The 12,683-nt window shown below is 38.2% G+C and overlaps 2 protein-coding genes across 2 annotated transcripts; both read left to right on the top strand.

Moving 5' to 3' along the window:
• The first annotated feature begins 853 nt into the window (after window positions 1-853).
• Window positions 854-8,618, top strand: kel (Kell metallo-endopeptidase (Kell blood group)). The gene is made up of 18 exons (XM_058397654.1): window positions 854-1,052; window positions 1,721-1,883; window positions 1,980-2,273; window positions 2,581-2,702; window positions 2,954-3,097; window positions 3,526-3,597; window positions 3,763-3,951; window positions 4,056-4,216; window positions 4,346-4,463; window positions 4,563-4,658; window positions 5,813-5,911; window positions 6,001-6,078; window positions 6,163-6,266; window positions 6,441-6,530; window positions 6,974-7,041; window positions 7,152-7,297; window positions 7,626-7,715; window positions 7,844-8,618. Exons 1-18 carry the CDS (start codon window positions 1,026-1,028, stop codon window positions 7,991-7,993), a joined length of 2,211 nt encoding a protein of 736 aa, XP_058253637.1. The 5' UTR covers window positions 854-1,025; the 3' UTR covers window positions 7,994-8,618.
• emg1 (EMG1 N1-specific pseudouridine methyltransferase) lies at window positions 8,374-11,610 on the top strand. Its single transcript, XM_058397685.1, has 6 exons — window positions 8,374-8,509; window positions 8,620-8,888; window positions 9,505-9,606; window positions 9,721-9,862; window positions 10,059-10,267; window positions 11,239-11,610. The coding sequence occupies exons 2-6, from the start codon at window positions 8,739-8,741 to the stop codon at window positions 11,350-11,352; spliced, it is 717 nt and encodes a 238-aa protein (XP_058253668.1). The 5' UTR covers window positions 8,374-8,509; window positions 8,620-8,738; the 3' UTR covers window positions 11,353-11,610.
• The last annotated feature ends 1,073 nt before the right edge of the window (window positions 11,611-12,683 follow it).

Genomic DNA, 12,683 nt, shown 5'->3' with positions numbered 1-12,683 from the left:
TTTTCAGGGTTTGGCCTTGGCCATTAGTTCCACTGAAAGGAACTCTTAATGCTTCAGCATACCAAGATATTTTGGACAATTTTCATGCTCTCAACTTTGTGGGAACAGTTTGGGGTTGAACTCTTCCTGTTCCAACGTGACTGTGCATCAGTGCACAAAGCAAGGTCCATATAGACATGGATGAGTGAGTTTGGTGTGGAGGAACTTGACTGGACTCAACCCGATAGAACACCTTTGGAATGAATTAGAGCGGAGACTGAGCATTAGGAGTTCCTTTCACTGGAACTAAGGGTCCAAGCCCAGCGCCTGAATTCAATGATTTGGAGGGGTGTCCCAAAACTTTTGGCAAAATAGTGTATATTACTCTTAATAAAAAAGAAAATGAATTCAAATTGTTACTTTTTCTTTTCCGTAAATGTTTAATGGTTGTCTCTTGCATTTTATTTATTAAATGTGAATGTTGGCAAGTTACAGTCAAACATGCTCCTTTCCACACAGTATGTGACATCATAGGCACGTCATAGATGCGTCTTCTCACCCTATCAGCCCACACCAGCCTCACACTCCACTGATAGCAGAGTGCTGACATGCGTGTGTGTGTGTGTGTTTTTGACTGTTTTAATACAGCCTGATTGACTACAAGCAGACCTATAAAATAAAATGAATGTGATTTTAGTCATAACATCTGAGGTGTTAAATTGCTTTCTGTAAACAAAAAGTAAGTACCTTTTGAAGCGAATTTCAGTCAGTCCTGTTATGAAGTGAAAGAAATGTGGCTCTAACACACATAAAACCCAGGGTTTACACAAACAGCCAGTTAGTATGACGTAGTGAAAGAGGCCTGTACACTGGCTTTTATCAGAATGTAAATGTGGGCGGAGAAAGTGTGATGAATGACAGAACTGATGGAGGAAGAGATAGAAAAAAAGATGATTCTGATGTAAGTGGGGACTCAGATATAAGCAGGATGCTAATGGAGAAGGAGTTCTGAAGAAAGGACTTTGAAAACAATTGAAAAGACCAAGATGACTCAAAACTCATCCGATCAGCAGGTACAGCTAGAAATAAACAAATATTCCAGCCAAAATATAACAATAATGCTATCTCTAAGAGAGCAAAGGTTTAGGTTCAAGTAGATTTTCACTTCCTTTTATGAATAAGTATGCAAGCTAGTGTAATGTGCAGTTTATGGACAATTTACTGAAATCGTCGAGACAGCTTCAGCTTTATAATCTGCCAGATGTTTGTTGCTTAAAGTGTTTTCTCTGTGCTCTTTCAAGTGTATTATTTATTGAGTGAATATTACTAAGATCTGAATCGGAAACTGAACTGGATTTTCAAGTACCTTTGACTATATAATGACTATATAAAACAACATGAGGGGTTGGTGTGAAATGCTACCACCTCAAAGCTAATTCTAATCTTTGATTATTTTCTAAAAAAGATCATTCTGAAGTGCTTTATTCCTCTTGTAGCTCAGCAAATTACAAAATACAGTCATAGTTTATAATCTGTATGCAATTATATTTAGCTGGAACACTTTGCAAATCAAGTTAGTTCCTGTTATCATATATGCTATGATCAGATATGCAAGCCTGAAAAAAAATACAAAGTCCTCTGTCCTGAAGACTTTCCTACTGTGGAAAGTATAAAGGAACACATATACCTTGATTACATAGTGCTCATAAATATTAAATATTCATTTCTGCTGCTTGTCTAGGAAATTCTCCAGTTCACCCAGGGACAGGCTCAGTCTGAGGAATCAAACTCACTGGTCAAGAACCAACGGTTAGGGCTCCGGCTTTTTCAGTTTTGTCTTGCCTCCTGTATCATTGGTACAGTCATGGGGTTGGGGTTCTACTTCCTGCAGAAAAAAACTCAAGGTATCAAACAACAACATCTAGTGTAATGCCTGTAGTGATTGGTCTTCCCTTTCTTTCTTATATTTTATTTCACACCACATTTCTTTCTCCCTCTAGACCCTCTTCCCTGTCTCTCTCCAGCATGCATGAGGGTAGCAGAACGCTTCTCTGCAGGCATGGATCCTTTGTCTCGACCCTGTGATTATTTCCAGTTCACTTGTAAAGCAGAAATGTCACATAAGAGCAGAGGCAAACACAGAGGCAATGCCACCAGACAAGATGTGATGAGAAGGAGAGAGAGGAGAGGTGGTGGAATAAGAATGGACATAGTGTCAGATACTGAAAAGAAGAGAGATGACAGATTACCTGACAGACAGACAGCTTTGCTCCAAGCAATAAAAGAGATTCTGGGTATGACATACTATAGCTTTCTATCACTGTACACAACAACAGAGATGTCAAGTTGCTGTAATAGGTCTAAGTGTACAAATAATCATTTTTAAGGATGATGGGATTATTTGAATAGTGTTTAGTAATATTTAGTATGTAGTAGGCAGTATTTTGTTCTGTATTCTTAGAATTGTAGTATGCACTAAGCATATAAGTAAGAAATATAAAAGGACAATTACCTGCACATGAACTAGATTTAAACTGGAAATATACATGAAACTTATATATGAATCATTGGTCTCTTTGATGATTATGTCTACTTGATTAGAGTCTCCCAAAAGGACTGCTAGCAGTGCAGAACAGAAAGCACAGACCTTCTATAACACCTGCATGAGGCCCAACATTACATTGAATGAGAGCATATATCACATCCAAATGCTAATACAGAAGGTATAATACACACATATTTTTTCTCACACATGCACAAATACAGCAACTATAGAAATATTTTTAAATGGCTAATACAGCCTTTTGGCATATCATGCATTATTCCCTGCCTGTATTCTTTTCAGCTAACTTTAACAATACTAAATAAGTAAAGAAGGATGTCATTTACTACATTTTTTTGTTTATATAGGATTCTGTCTTGCTGGATCATTTGATTGATAGATTTGAATAAGCCAATCTGTGTTTGTGTGTAGCTGGGTGGCTGGCCTGTACCTGGGAACTGGACTGAGCCTGAGATGAACTCCATTCTGGCTCTGGTGATGACGCAGTACAACACCTTTCCATTCTTTAATGTGCATGTGGGCCCTGACCGTAATAAAAGCCAAAACTGCATACAGGTACATTCAAACCATTAAAAAGCATGCTAAACAACCTACCTTACTTTTATCATTCAATTCCAAAAAATTAGATACCTTGCATCTTTAAACCTTTGAGAAGGAAGGAGTCTATACTGTTCTTTTATTATTACTGTATATTATTATATATATTATACCTTTGACTAAAATTTAAACATGCTTTGTAACTTATTTAGCATTTACTTTCTAAGCAAAATGAATGATTTATTATTGCTACATGTAATAAATATTACATTATTAAGCAAATGAAGCATCCATAATTAATTGAATATTAAAATCTCAGCAGTGTCAATCATGTTCAGAATATCCTTAGATATACAGATATGTAGATATGCAATGTCATAGTGTAATACATTTGTCTCCGAAAAGCATTTTAACCTTTTCTTTGTTAAACATGGGTGTTTCCGCAGATTGATCAACCCGAGTTTCATTTCCCTATTGAGTGGAACAACCAAATAAACAGATCCAAATTCAACTCACAGGTACAACTCAGGATGGGAGGATAACATGCAAGTTAACAAAGCAAAACAAAATGCTTACATGGTGTAAACACAAACATGTAACATCTATGAGTATATAAGCATGATCTTTATGGTATAATGATAGTTAATGGGTTAACTGGGGTATTTTTGCTTTTCTTTTTTCAGTTTCTGCGCCCATTCTTCTCATCTTGTAAGGAGCTTTTGACTCTGTTGAATGTTCCCTTCACCAGCAGAACTCAGCACTGTGGCTTGTATATGTCTCTGAGTTCAACTTTAGTTACAAATACTTCACCTGCTTCCTACCGACGCAGCCAGAATCTCATGAACCTTCGAATGACCATCCAGGAGTTACAGGTGGGTGTTTCACTCAAACAGGTGAACAACACTGAAACAGTTAATAGGTTTCTGTGTGACAGGGAAGTATGAGTGTGTATGTGTGTGTGTCTTTTTTTCTGTAGGAGCTGGCCCCCAATATTGATTGGCTCAGATGTCTCCAGGCTATCTTTCATCCTGTTCCTGTCAGCAAATCAGATTTTGTGTTAGTGCACAATCGTCCTTATATCATCTACATGTCAGAGACAATCAGCAAATGGAGGCATCAACATAGAAGTATGGACAGGTAGATCATATTAAAATTTTTAGTTGTACATCATTTGTTTCAATATTTAGCATAAACTTTCACATCAGCTTTGATAGCAGTGCTTCTGTGACAGTAAAAATCTTCATGTGTGTGTCTTTTTGTGTGCAGTTATCCTCTCCATACTTACATGATCATGAATGCTCTGCAAAAACTCATGCCTGCTCTGCACACCGGATTCATGCAGACTATGAAAAACTTCTCTGTAGCCACTAACAATGAAAATGAGGTGTGTATTAAATTGAGCTGTGTTTAGATTTCATACCTAATATTTCTTAAAATTGTTGAATGAACTACATTGTAAGGGATTTTTTTTGTGTTACCTAAGGTTGCACCATGTTGGAAACACTGTGTACTGCAGACAGTGAAAGGTTTTAATACTTTGATCAGTCATTTGATCAAAGATCATTATGCTGGTGAAGAGGTATGACTAATAAGGACATATAAGTAATAATATTACAAATAATTGTTGGATGGATGGATGGATGGATAAACAAATAGTTTGATTAGATAGATACATAAACAGGCAAACTATGATCTAACTATTTACAAAGATCAGGCATAACTTTATGACCTCCTGCCTAATATTGTGTTGGTCCCCCTTTTGCTGCCAAAACAGTCCTGACCCATCGAGGCATGGATTCCACTAGATCTCTGAAGGTGTGCTGTGGTATCTGGCATCAAGATGTTAGCAGCAGATCCTTTAAGTCCTGTAAGTTGCGAGGTGGGGCCTCCTTGGGGCCCAACCCACAACTTATAGGAATTAATGGGTACTTTTGATAGGTACTGACCACTGCAGACCAGGAATACCCCACAAGAGTTTTGGAGATGCTCTGATCCAGTCGTCTAGCCATCACAATTTGGCCCTTGTAAAATTCGCTCAAATCCTTACCCCATTTTTTCCTGCTTCTAACACATCAACTTTGAGGACAAAATGTTCACTTGCTGCCTAATATATCCCACCCACTAACAGGTGCCATGATGAGGAGATAATCAGTGTTATTCACTTCACCTCTCAGTGCTCATAATGTTATGCCTGTTTGGTGTATTTGTAATGTATTTATAATGTGTGAATTGCATAAATCTTTGATAAACCATTGCTGCAGAATTTAAGAAAGGCTTATGGCAAGGTGGCATTTCTTTGGAATTTCTTTGCATGAAAGAAATTATAAGCATTATGGAATGTTTAATATTGTTCCCATAGATTTTACCCAGCTACTGAAAGCAGATTTAGTGTTTCATAACAGTGTTATAAATGCACATTTTGTTAAAGGTGCTACTTTCATTCATTATGCTGGCATTTGGCCTATGTGTTGCTAGTAGAGACACAATAATAACTTACAGAAAAAAGAATATATTCAAAATCTGCATTAAACAGAGTTCCTTTCTATTTTATATTTAAATATCAAGTCATATAAACATTATACCCTATTTTGACAGAATCCTTACATATATTTTCTTAAAATTAGAAAATCTTTAGCACATAAATTCTTTATGTTATAAAAGTGCAATGTTGGTACTTTCCAAGTTCATAATGATTTGTTATTATTCTTATTCTAATTCCTCTTCACTTGCTAGGCTGACAAGCTGATCAGTGATATTTACTCCTCCTTCAAGACCAAAATAGCCACCTTGAACTGGCAGAATGGAGACACACAGGATTTCGTTTTGAATAAGGTAAAAGGTAAAAAGTACTTATATACCTCCTCTGAGATCTCCAGGTAAATACTGCTGTTGATGTAATACAGTCACTGTTTCTCTTCCAGATTACTGCTCTCACTCCAAGACTCTCCACTGACAATGAATTCTTCAATCAGCTGAAACTTGATGAGCATTTTGGAGAGGTATTAGGGAAATAAAAAAAAAAAAATATATCTACATTATTTTGTATACGGTTTACTAACCAATGTACCTCCATCTTGCACTAGGTCATTATGAGTGAGAAGAACTATTTCTCCAACTACCTGCAGATGCTGGTTCTTCAGCAGAAGATGAGGAGCAGACTGCTCTCTCACACTCCACAGCCTCATGTGTGAGTGCTTTTCCCTTCATCACGATATTATAGGTTTCTTGCTATCATATGTGTGAAAATATTCCTAAAGCTGCAGAACCTGAGATTCAGGCCCCTATAATTTATTTCAGTGTCTCTTTGTTGAGAATATTAATGTTGTTCAGTAATCAGCCTTCATTTCTCTATGTCTTGTAGTTTGTCCATCCAACCATTTATATCTGGTAATGATATCATCATCCCAGTTGGAATGTTCGTGTCACAACAGTTTCATTCCTCCTATCCAAGGTATTTATCATATTGTTAAATCAGGATGCTACTGGTGAGTGTGAATGATTATTTTGTCCAGGGAAGCAAATGGAAAGAGAAACATGCCACAAAGATGAGAAAAATTATGTTATAATTATATACACTGTACATACATACCTACAAGGGCAAATAATTATTTGTGGGTTTTGTACCTTAAACCCAATTTAATTTAATAAATGGATTATGGATTGTGAATATTCTTTTAAATAGCATATATTTTATTTTATAATATTCAGGGGTGACTTTGAATGGAGTACACATAATGTTATTAATAATCAAAATGTCTATACATTGTTTACACACTATTGAAGAAGACCACATCTTTACAGCTGTGTAATGAGCAACATGAAGTATTAGTATGACCATAAGTACAGAGTGAAACTGATAAGTAACCATGTTTCTGTCTCTCTCTTTTTGTGTAGAGCTGTCAACTATGGGATGTTGGGAACTATAATTGCAAAGGACCTCCTGCATCTGCTGTTGCCTGATAGTATGTCACCCTGTTACATAGCTATATGCATGTGTGTGCGTACATGTGTTCATGTGTGTGTGCTTATATACTGCAGGTCTATGCCATGATAACTTCTGTCTCTTCTGTAGTCCTATCTCAGTCAGAGAGCGCTGTGCTGGAGAGTGAGTGTGTGTGGTCACACTATCTCACAGCACAGAAGGGAACTTCCTCTCTCTCTCCATCCCAGAAGCAGGAAGTGTGGGTGCAGTACTCAGCCCTTCAGGTGGCACTATTGGTAAGTGTGTGCACATTACTGGTGTGTGTGTTTTCAGTTGTAAACTCCTAGTCTGCGCTGCAAGTTTCCAAATTCTTTGAATCCACGGCTAAAAGTTTAGACTACAAAAAAGTCAGAAATTTTATTTTGAAATGACTTTGCTTTACGGATCAGAGCTTCTGTACATCATATCTTAGTCTGTGATCAGGCCCTACTGAAATGAGCTGCTCTAGGACAGTTCCACATCCTTAATGCTTTATTAATTATTATATAGTATTTTATGCTGTTTGCCATACATTACATTGCCTTAATGTCTGTTTTCCCTATTTATCATTTGGTTTTCTTTCAGGCATATAAAAAGAGTTTGCTGAGACATTCAAGTGACACCTCCTTGTCAGGACTCTCACATGTTCATTTGTTTCTCATCTCATTCACCCAGGTAAGCTTCTGGCAATTGTATCACTTCCAGGTCATACCAATTAAAACTCCATTAATACATTGGCCTGCTTCTTCAGCCAAATGTTACAGAACAAAATTAACTACTATTTTGCAATTCTTTCTTGATAGGCAAGCTGTGACTCTGAGCCATATACAGCACCCATGCCATTTGAACCCTCCTTCCTGGTGACTGTGCTTTGTGTCAACTCTGTACACTGTCCCAAACCAATGACTTGTGTGAAAAACAGATCTCATGGACAGCTTCCTGACCTGTGTTAAGAAGTGTGGACATGCTGAAGAATATTATTCATAGCTGAGCAATTAAGTGGACACTAATACAGTATGATGCTGCTCAGAAATTGGATGGATACAACGAGCATTGACATGGAGATCATGACAGTTACAGCGAACACATAAAGTCATTATAATATTTCACATTTTGCATATATACTCTTCATTATAGATCAGAAGTTTTAGTCTCAGGTTTTACAATCAGTATTTTATCAGCATTATCTATCTCCGTCCCAGGCTCAATCCCCGCATTCGGGTTACTGTGGTTTTTATTTGTTTTGTTGTTGTTGTTGTTTTTACATTTTCTCTGTAACTGTGTAGGTTTCCTCTGGGTTACCATTAGTTTCTTTCCACCAGTCAAAAGAATGATCAAATCTGTGCACAAGTCATTCTTGTGCCCAGTGCACAGGATCTGGATACACAACCGAGAGAGGACGAATAGTTTACTGAAGAAAAGTGAAAGAATTATCCATCCCTGTGGCCATGTTCAACTGATTAACGATTGTGTGTGATTAATTCTTGAAATGTTTTAGACATGATGATATAATAAGATAAAGTACTTCTATTCAATTTGTGTACATAATTGAAAAAATGTACAATCATGTGAATTGCAGGTGTTTATGTTGCTTTTATTCCGACACCAAAGTGCTTCGCGTAGTGTCTTGAAGCTGCAGCAGCAAGTCGCTTATGATATGACGCACAGTTGCTGCGACGCGCTCTCGCCTCAAACAAGATGGCAGCTCACACGGGAGAGAAGCGTGGTCTCGAACACTTAGACGAATATGAACCAAAAACAGCGAAACAGCCACGAAATATGCACGACAAAATGATAGAGGCGCGACTTGTTGTTGTTTTGGAAGGAGCGACACTGGAAACTGTGAAGGTGAGTAAAGAAAAAACAAACAAACACCACAATGAAGTAACCGTGGCTAAGAAATCCTAGCGATGGAGCTAACTTTGAGCTAAATTAGAGGCTTCGGGTAATAACTGGCGTTTTTGACGTGCGTCTAAACAAATGATGATGCGCAATTGTATTATATTTATCATCTCATCACTTCCATAGCTTGCTGCTAACCGATCTTGTGATTAAAACAAAGCGTCTGATTTACTCAGTTACCTTCAACGATTACCGGTTCACGAAAGTGGGAAAGAGAACAGGACTATTTTTTAGTTCCAGGAATTTTGTTTTACGATAATACATCACTTCATTGAGGAGTATAGTTTAGAGACCATTCCGCTGATGTTCCTATTCAAACCTGTTTCTATACTGATATAAACCTGTTTCGTTGTCATAATGTTTCCAGTACATTTGTATCTGATGAAATAAGACCGACTTGCTACATTGTGTTATACAATCTCTTTATATAATAAGATCTTTTAGGTACAGTGCTGATGATGTTTATAACAAAAACAAAAAAGTTAACTTTGGAAATGTTGCTGGGAAGTCACCGTCTGTTTCTGAAAAGGCTGTATGTTTAATTTTGTGCTTTTTCTTTAAGGTTGGGAAGACATTTGAGCTGCTGAACTGTGACCAACACAAGAATATTATAATAAAGAGTGGAAGGGACCCCGGTAATATTCGGCCAGACATCACTCACCAGGTAACGATTGAGCCACTGAACAATACATCATTTCGTGCTGTATACTGCAAGACAACTGAGATTGTGGCATTATTTGCTATTGTATAAATGTATACATCCTTTGCTGTAACACAGAGCCTGCTTATGCTGATGGACAGCCCACTTAACAGAGCAGGACTGCTGCAGGTGTACATTCATACGGAGAAGAATGCTCTGATTGAGATAAATCCTCAGACACGAATTCCCCGCACCTTCCCACGCTTTTGTGGACTCATGGGTAAAGTAATATTTATACAGTATCAGACCCCTAGGGTAAAACTGTACACAAGGTTTAGTAAAGGGATCTCTAACAGTTTAACTATCTTGCACTGGATTGTACAGAGTTATTTTACATTGATTTTTGAGTTAGGATTATGTTCGAGTATCATACTATAGCAAGTCTCTGCTTAGTTTTTTCTTATTTTTACTCTCAGTGCAGCTCCTGCATAAGCTGAGTGTGAGAGCAGCTGATGGGCCACAGCGATTGCTGAGGATGATTAAAAACCCAATTTCAGACCACTTGCCTGCAGGATGCCCACGCTACGCCATGTCCTTCAAAGCAGGAGATGCCGTCTGCCCCAGAACCCTCGTCCCTAAGGATGGTCCTGCTGTGGTTGTTATTGGAGCATTCGCGCATGGAGCGGTGGGTTTGTCATTACACCTACTAGACCAGTAGTTCTCAAACCAGTACTCACAGTCTGTCAGAGTAGGCCAGTGGTTCTGATGTGTAGTGACTGCCTAGGAGGCTCTGAGGGCTGGTTTTAGAACCGCTGCATTTAACACCAGCATGCTCAATTAAATTACATTTTATTTGTATAGTGCTTTAACAGACCCGGTCATCAAGAGACTTACAGAAATGTATAACTGTTAAATTTATCCCTCATTTGTTTTTCTTAAGATTAGGTTGTCACCAACCAATTGAGCTTCATTTTAAATGTTTCTGAATAGGCAGTATATGAATAGGGTTAAAAATTGACTTATTCAAATGAACTTGGATTTGATTTGACCACATGCATTTTCTGACTTATACAAGATAGAAAATAAATATAGGAACAAAATAGGAATGTAAAGGCATGTGAAAATTCAAATACTTTTTTTTCAAATTCTATACTATAATATGTTGATGTTGAATTTTCACATGCCTTTACATTCCTATTTTTTGAAGCTGTTTGTGTATGTGATGTAATATTCTTTAGCTGAACTGTGTGATGAATTGTTTAGGGTTATATGCTATGAGCCTCCAATGTGTGTTGCCAGTTGGTCTCATGAACCAGTGTAAAATCAGTGTGTTAGAGAGATTTCCTTCTACTAACTATTGCCCACATGCATTAGATTGGGTGTGTCTTATCCAGAATGGGCCAGTGTGGATACAGGATTTGTTCCAACTAGGCCAAAGCTACAATCTGAGTCTATCTGAATGCCATTGAATGAAATAATGAAACGGGTGGAATCAGCAGTGACTCCTGCTTGATTAAGAATGAAAATCTGTACCCATACCAGTCCTTTACGAATAAAACTGGGCATCAGTGCTATAGACTGAATGACGGCAACTGTTTACTGTTTCCTATGGACTATAAGATCAGTAAACTCACTCATATTTCTTTTGTCTTCCAGGTAAATGTGGACTATACAGAGAAGACGGTTTCCATCAGTAATTATCCTCTGTCTGCAGCTCTCACGTGTTCCAAAATATGCTCTGCATTTGAGGAAGTCTGGGGGGTTTTGTGATTAAAATCACACAGGTGCTGGACTTTAGGTCAATCTAGGCATTCGTCTGTGTGTGAACAAATACAGCACAAAGTCTTCACTTCTTTTTATGTGAAATGGGCAGTTTTCAGTCATGGTCACATTAGTAGGCAGCACCTGTTTTCCTTATAATACGCTGATGACAAACTCTACACTGCTGAGTTTCCTGTGCTGATCACACCAATATTTTGTACCTTTATATGAGCTTTCAAATATAATATTTTCAACATTTTTTTCAAATATTTTCTGTGTACCAATAAAAACAGAATTTGTTTGTGCCTAAAATGTAGCTGTTAAGGCTTTGTGTGTAAAATGGCTTAAAGTAGAAACACATGTAACAGATTAGATGTAGGACACAAGGACATAGTACTTTGTGAGGCAAAGATTTAACTAAATGTACAGTTATGTGAATTGCAGATGTTTCTGACATTAAAAGATGGTAGTTCACAATAAGAATTTCATATGTGCAGTGGTGCAGCTAAGAATACAACTAACATACTGCACATAACTAACTTCATCAGCTGGCTTCTTATTCAACTATGTTGAGTAAAACTAGTGCAAATACAGCTACACTATATTGCCAAAAGTATTCGCTCACCCATCCAAATAATCAGAATCAGGTGTTCCAATCACTTCCATGGCCACAGGTGTATAAAATCAAGCACCTAGGCATGCAGACTGTTTTTACAAACATTTGTGAAAGAATGGGTCGCTCTCAGGAGCTCAGTGAATTCCAGCGTGGAACTGTGATAGGATGCCACCTGTGCAACAAATCCAGTCGTGAAATTTCCTCGCTCCTAAATATTCCACAGTCAACTGTCAGCTGTATTATAAGAACGTGGAAATGTTTGGGAACAACAGCAACTCAGCCACGAAGTGGTAGGCCACGTAAACTGACGGAGCGGGGTCAGCGGATGCTGAGGCGCATAGTGCGAAGAGGTCGCCAACTTTCTGCAGAGTCAATCGCTACAGACCTCCAAACTTCATGTGGCCTTCAGATTAGCTCAAGAACAGTGCGCAGAGAGCTTCATGGAATGGGTTTCCATGGCCGAGCAGCTGCATCCAAGCCATACATCACCAAGTGCAATACAAAGCGTCGGATGCAGTGGTGTAAAGCACGCCGCCACTGGACTCTAGAGCAGTGGAGACGTGTTCTCTGGAGTGACGAATCGCGCTTCTCCATCTGGCAATCTGATGGACGAGTCTGGGTTTGGCGGTTGCCAGGAGAACAGTACTTGTCTGACTGCATTGTGCCAAGTGTAAAGTTTGGTGGAGGGGGATTATGGTGTGGGGTTGTTTTTCAGGAGCTGGGC

Source organism: Hemibagrus wyckioides, linkage group LG01, assembly GCF_019097595.1.
Source record: "Hemibagrus wyckioides isolate EC202008001 linkage group LG01, SWU_Hwy_1.0, whole genome shotgun sequence".
NCBI classification, from domain to species: Eukaryota; Metazoa; Chordata; class Actinopteri; order Siluriformes; family Bagridae; genus Hemibagrus; species Hemibagrus wyckioides.
Note: the sequence above shows the minus strand (reverse complement) of the source record. Positions and strands in the feature narration are given on the sequence as shown.

Bases quoted from the DNA above. Each gene is read 5' to 3' on its own strand.
- emg1 (XM_058397685.1), top strand. From the start codon at position 8,739: ATGGCAGCTCACACGGGAGAGAAGCGTGGTCTCGAACACTTAGACGAA. The intron at 8,889-9,504 runs GTGAGTAAAGAA...TTTTTCTTTAAG, and splicing joins CGACACTGGAAACTGTGAAG to GTTGGGAAGACATTTGAGCT. The intron at 9,607-9,720 runs GTAACGATTGAG...GCTGTAACACAG, and splicing joins GGCCAGACATCACTCACCAG to AGCCTGCTTATGCTGATGGA.
- kel (XM_058397654.1), top strand. From the start codon at position 1,026: ATGACTCAAAACTCATCCGATCAGCAG. The intron at 3,598-3,762 runs GTACAACTCAGG...TTCTTTTTTCAG, and splicing joins GATCCAAATTCAACTCACAG to TTTCTGCGCCCATTCTTCTC. The intron at 6,531-6,973 runs GTATTTATCATA...CTTTTTGTGTAG, and splicing joins TTTCATTCCTCCTATCCAAG to AGCTGTCAACTATGGGATGT.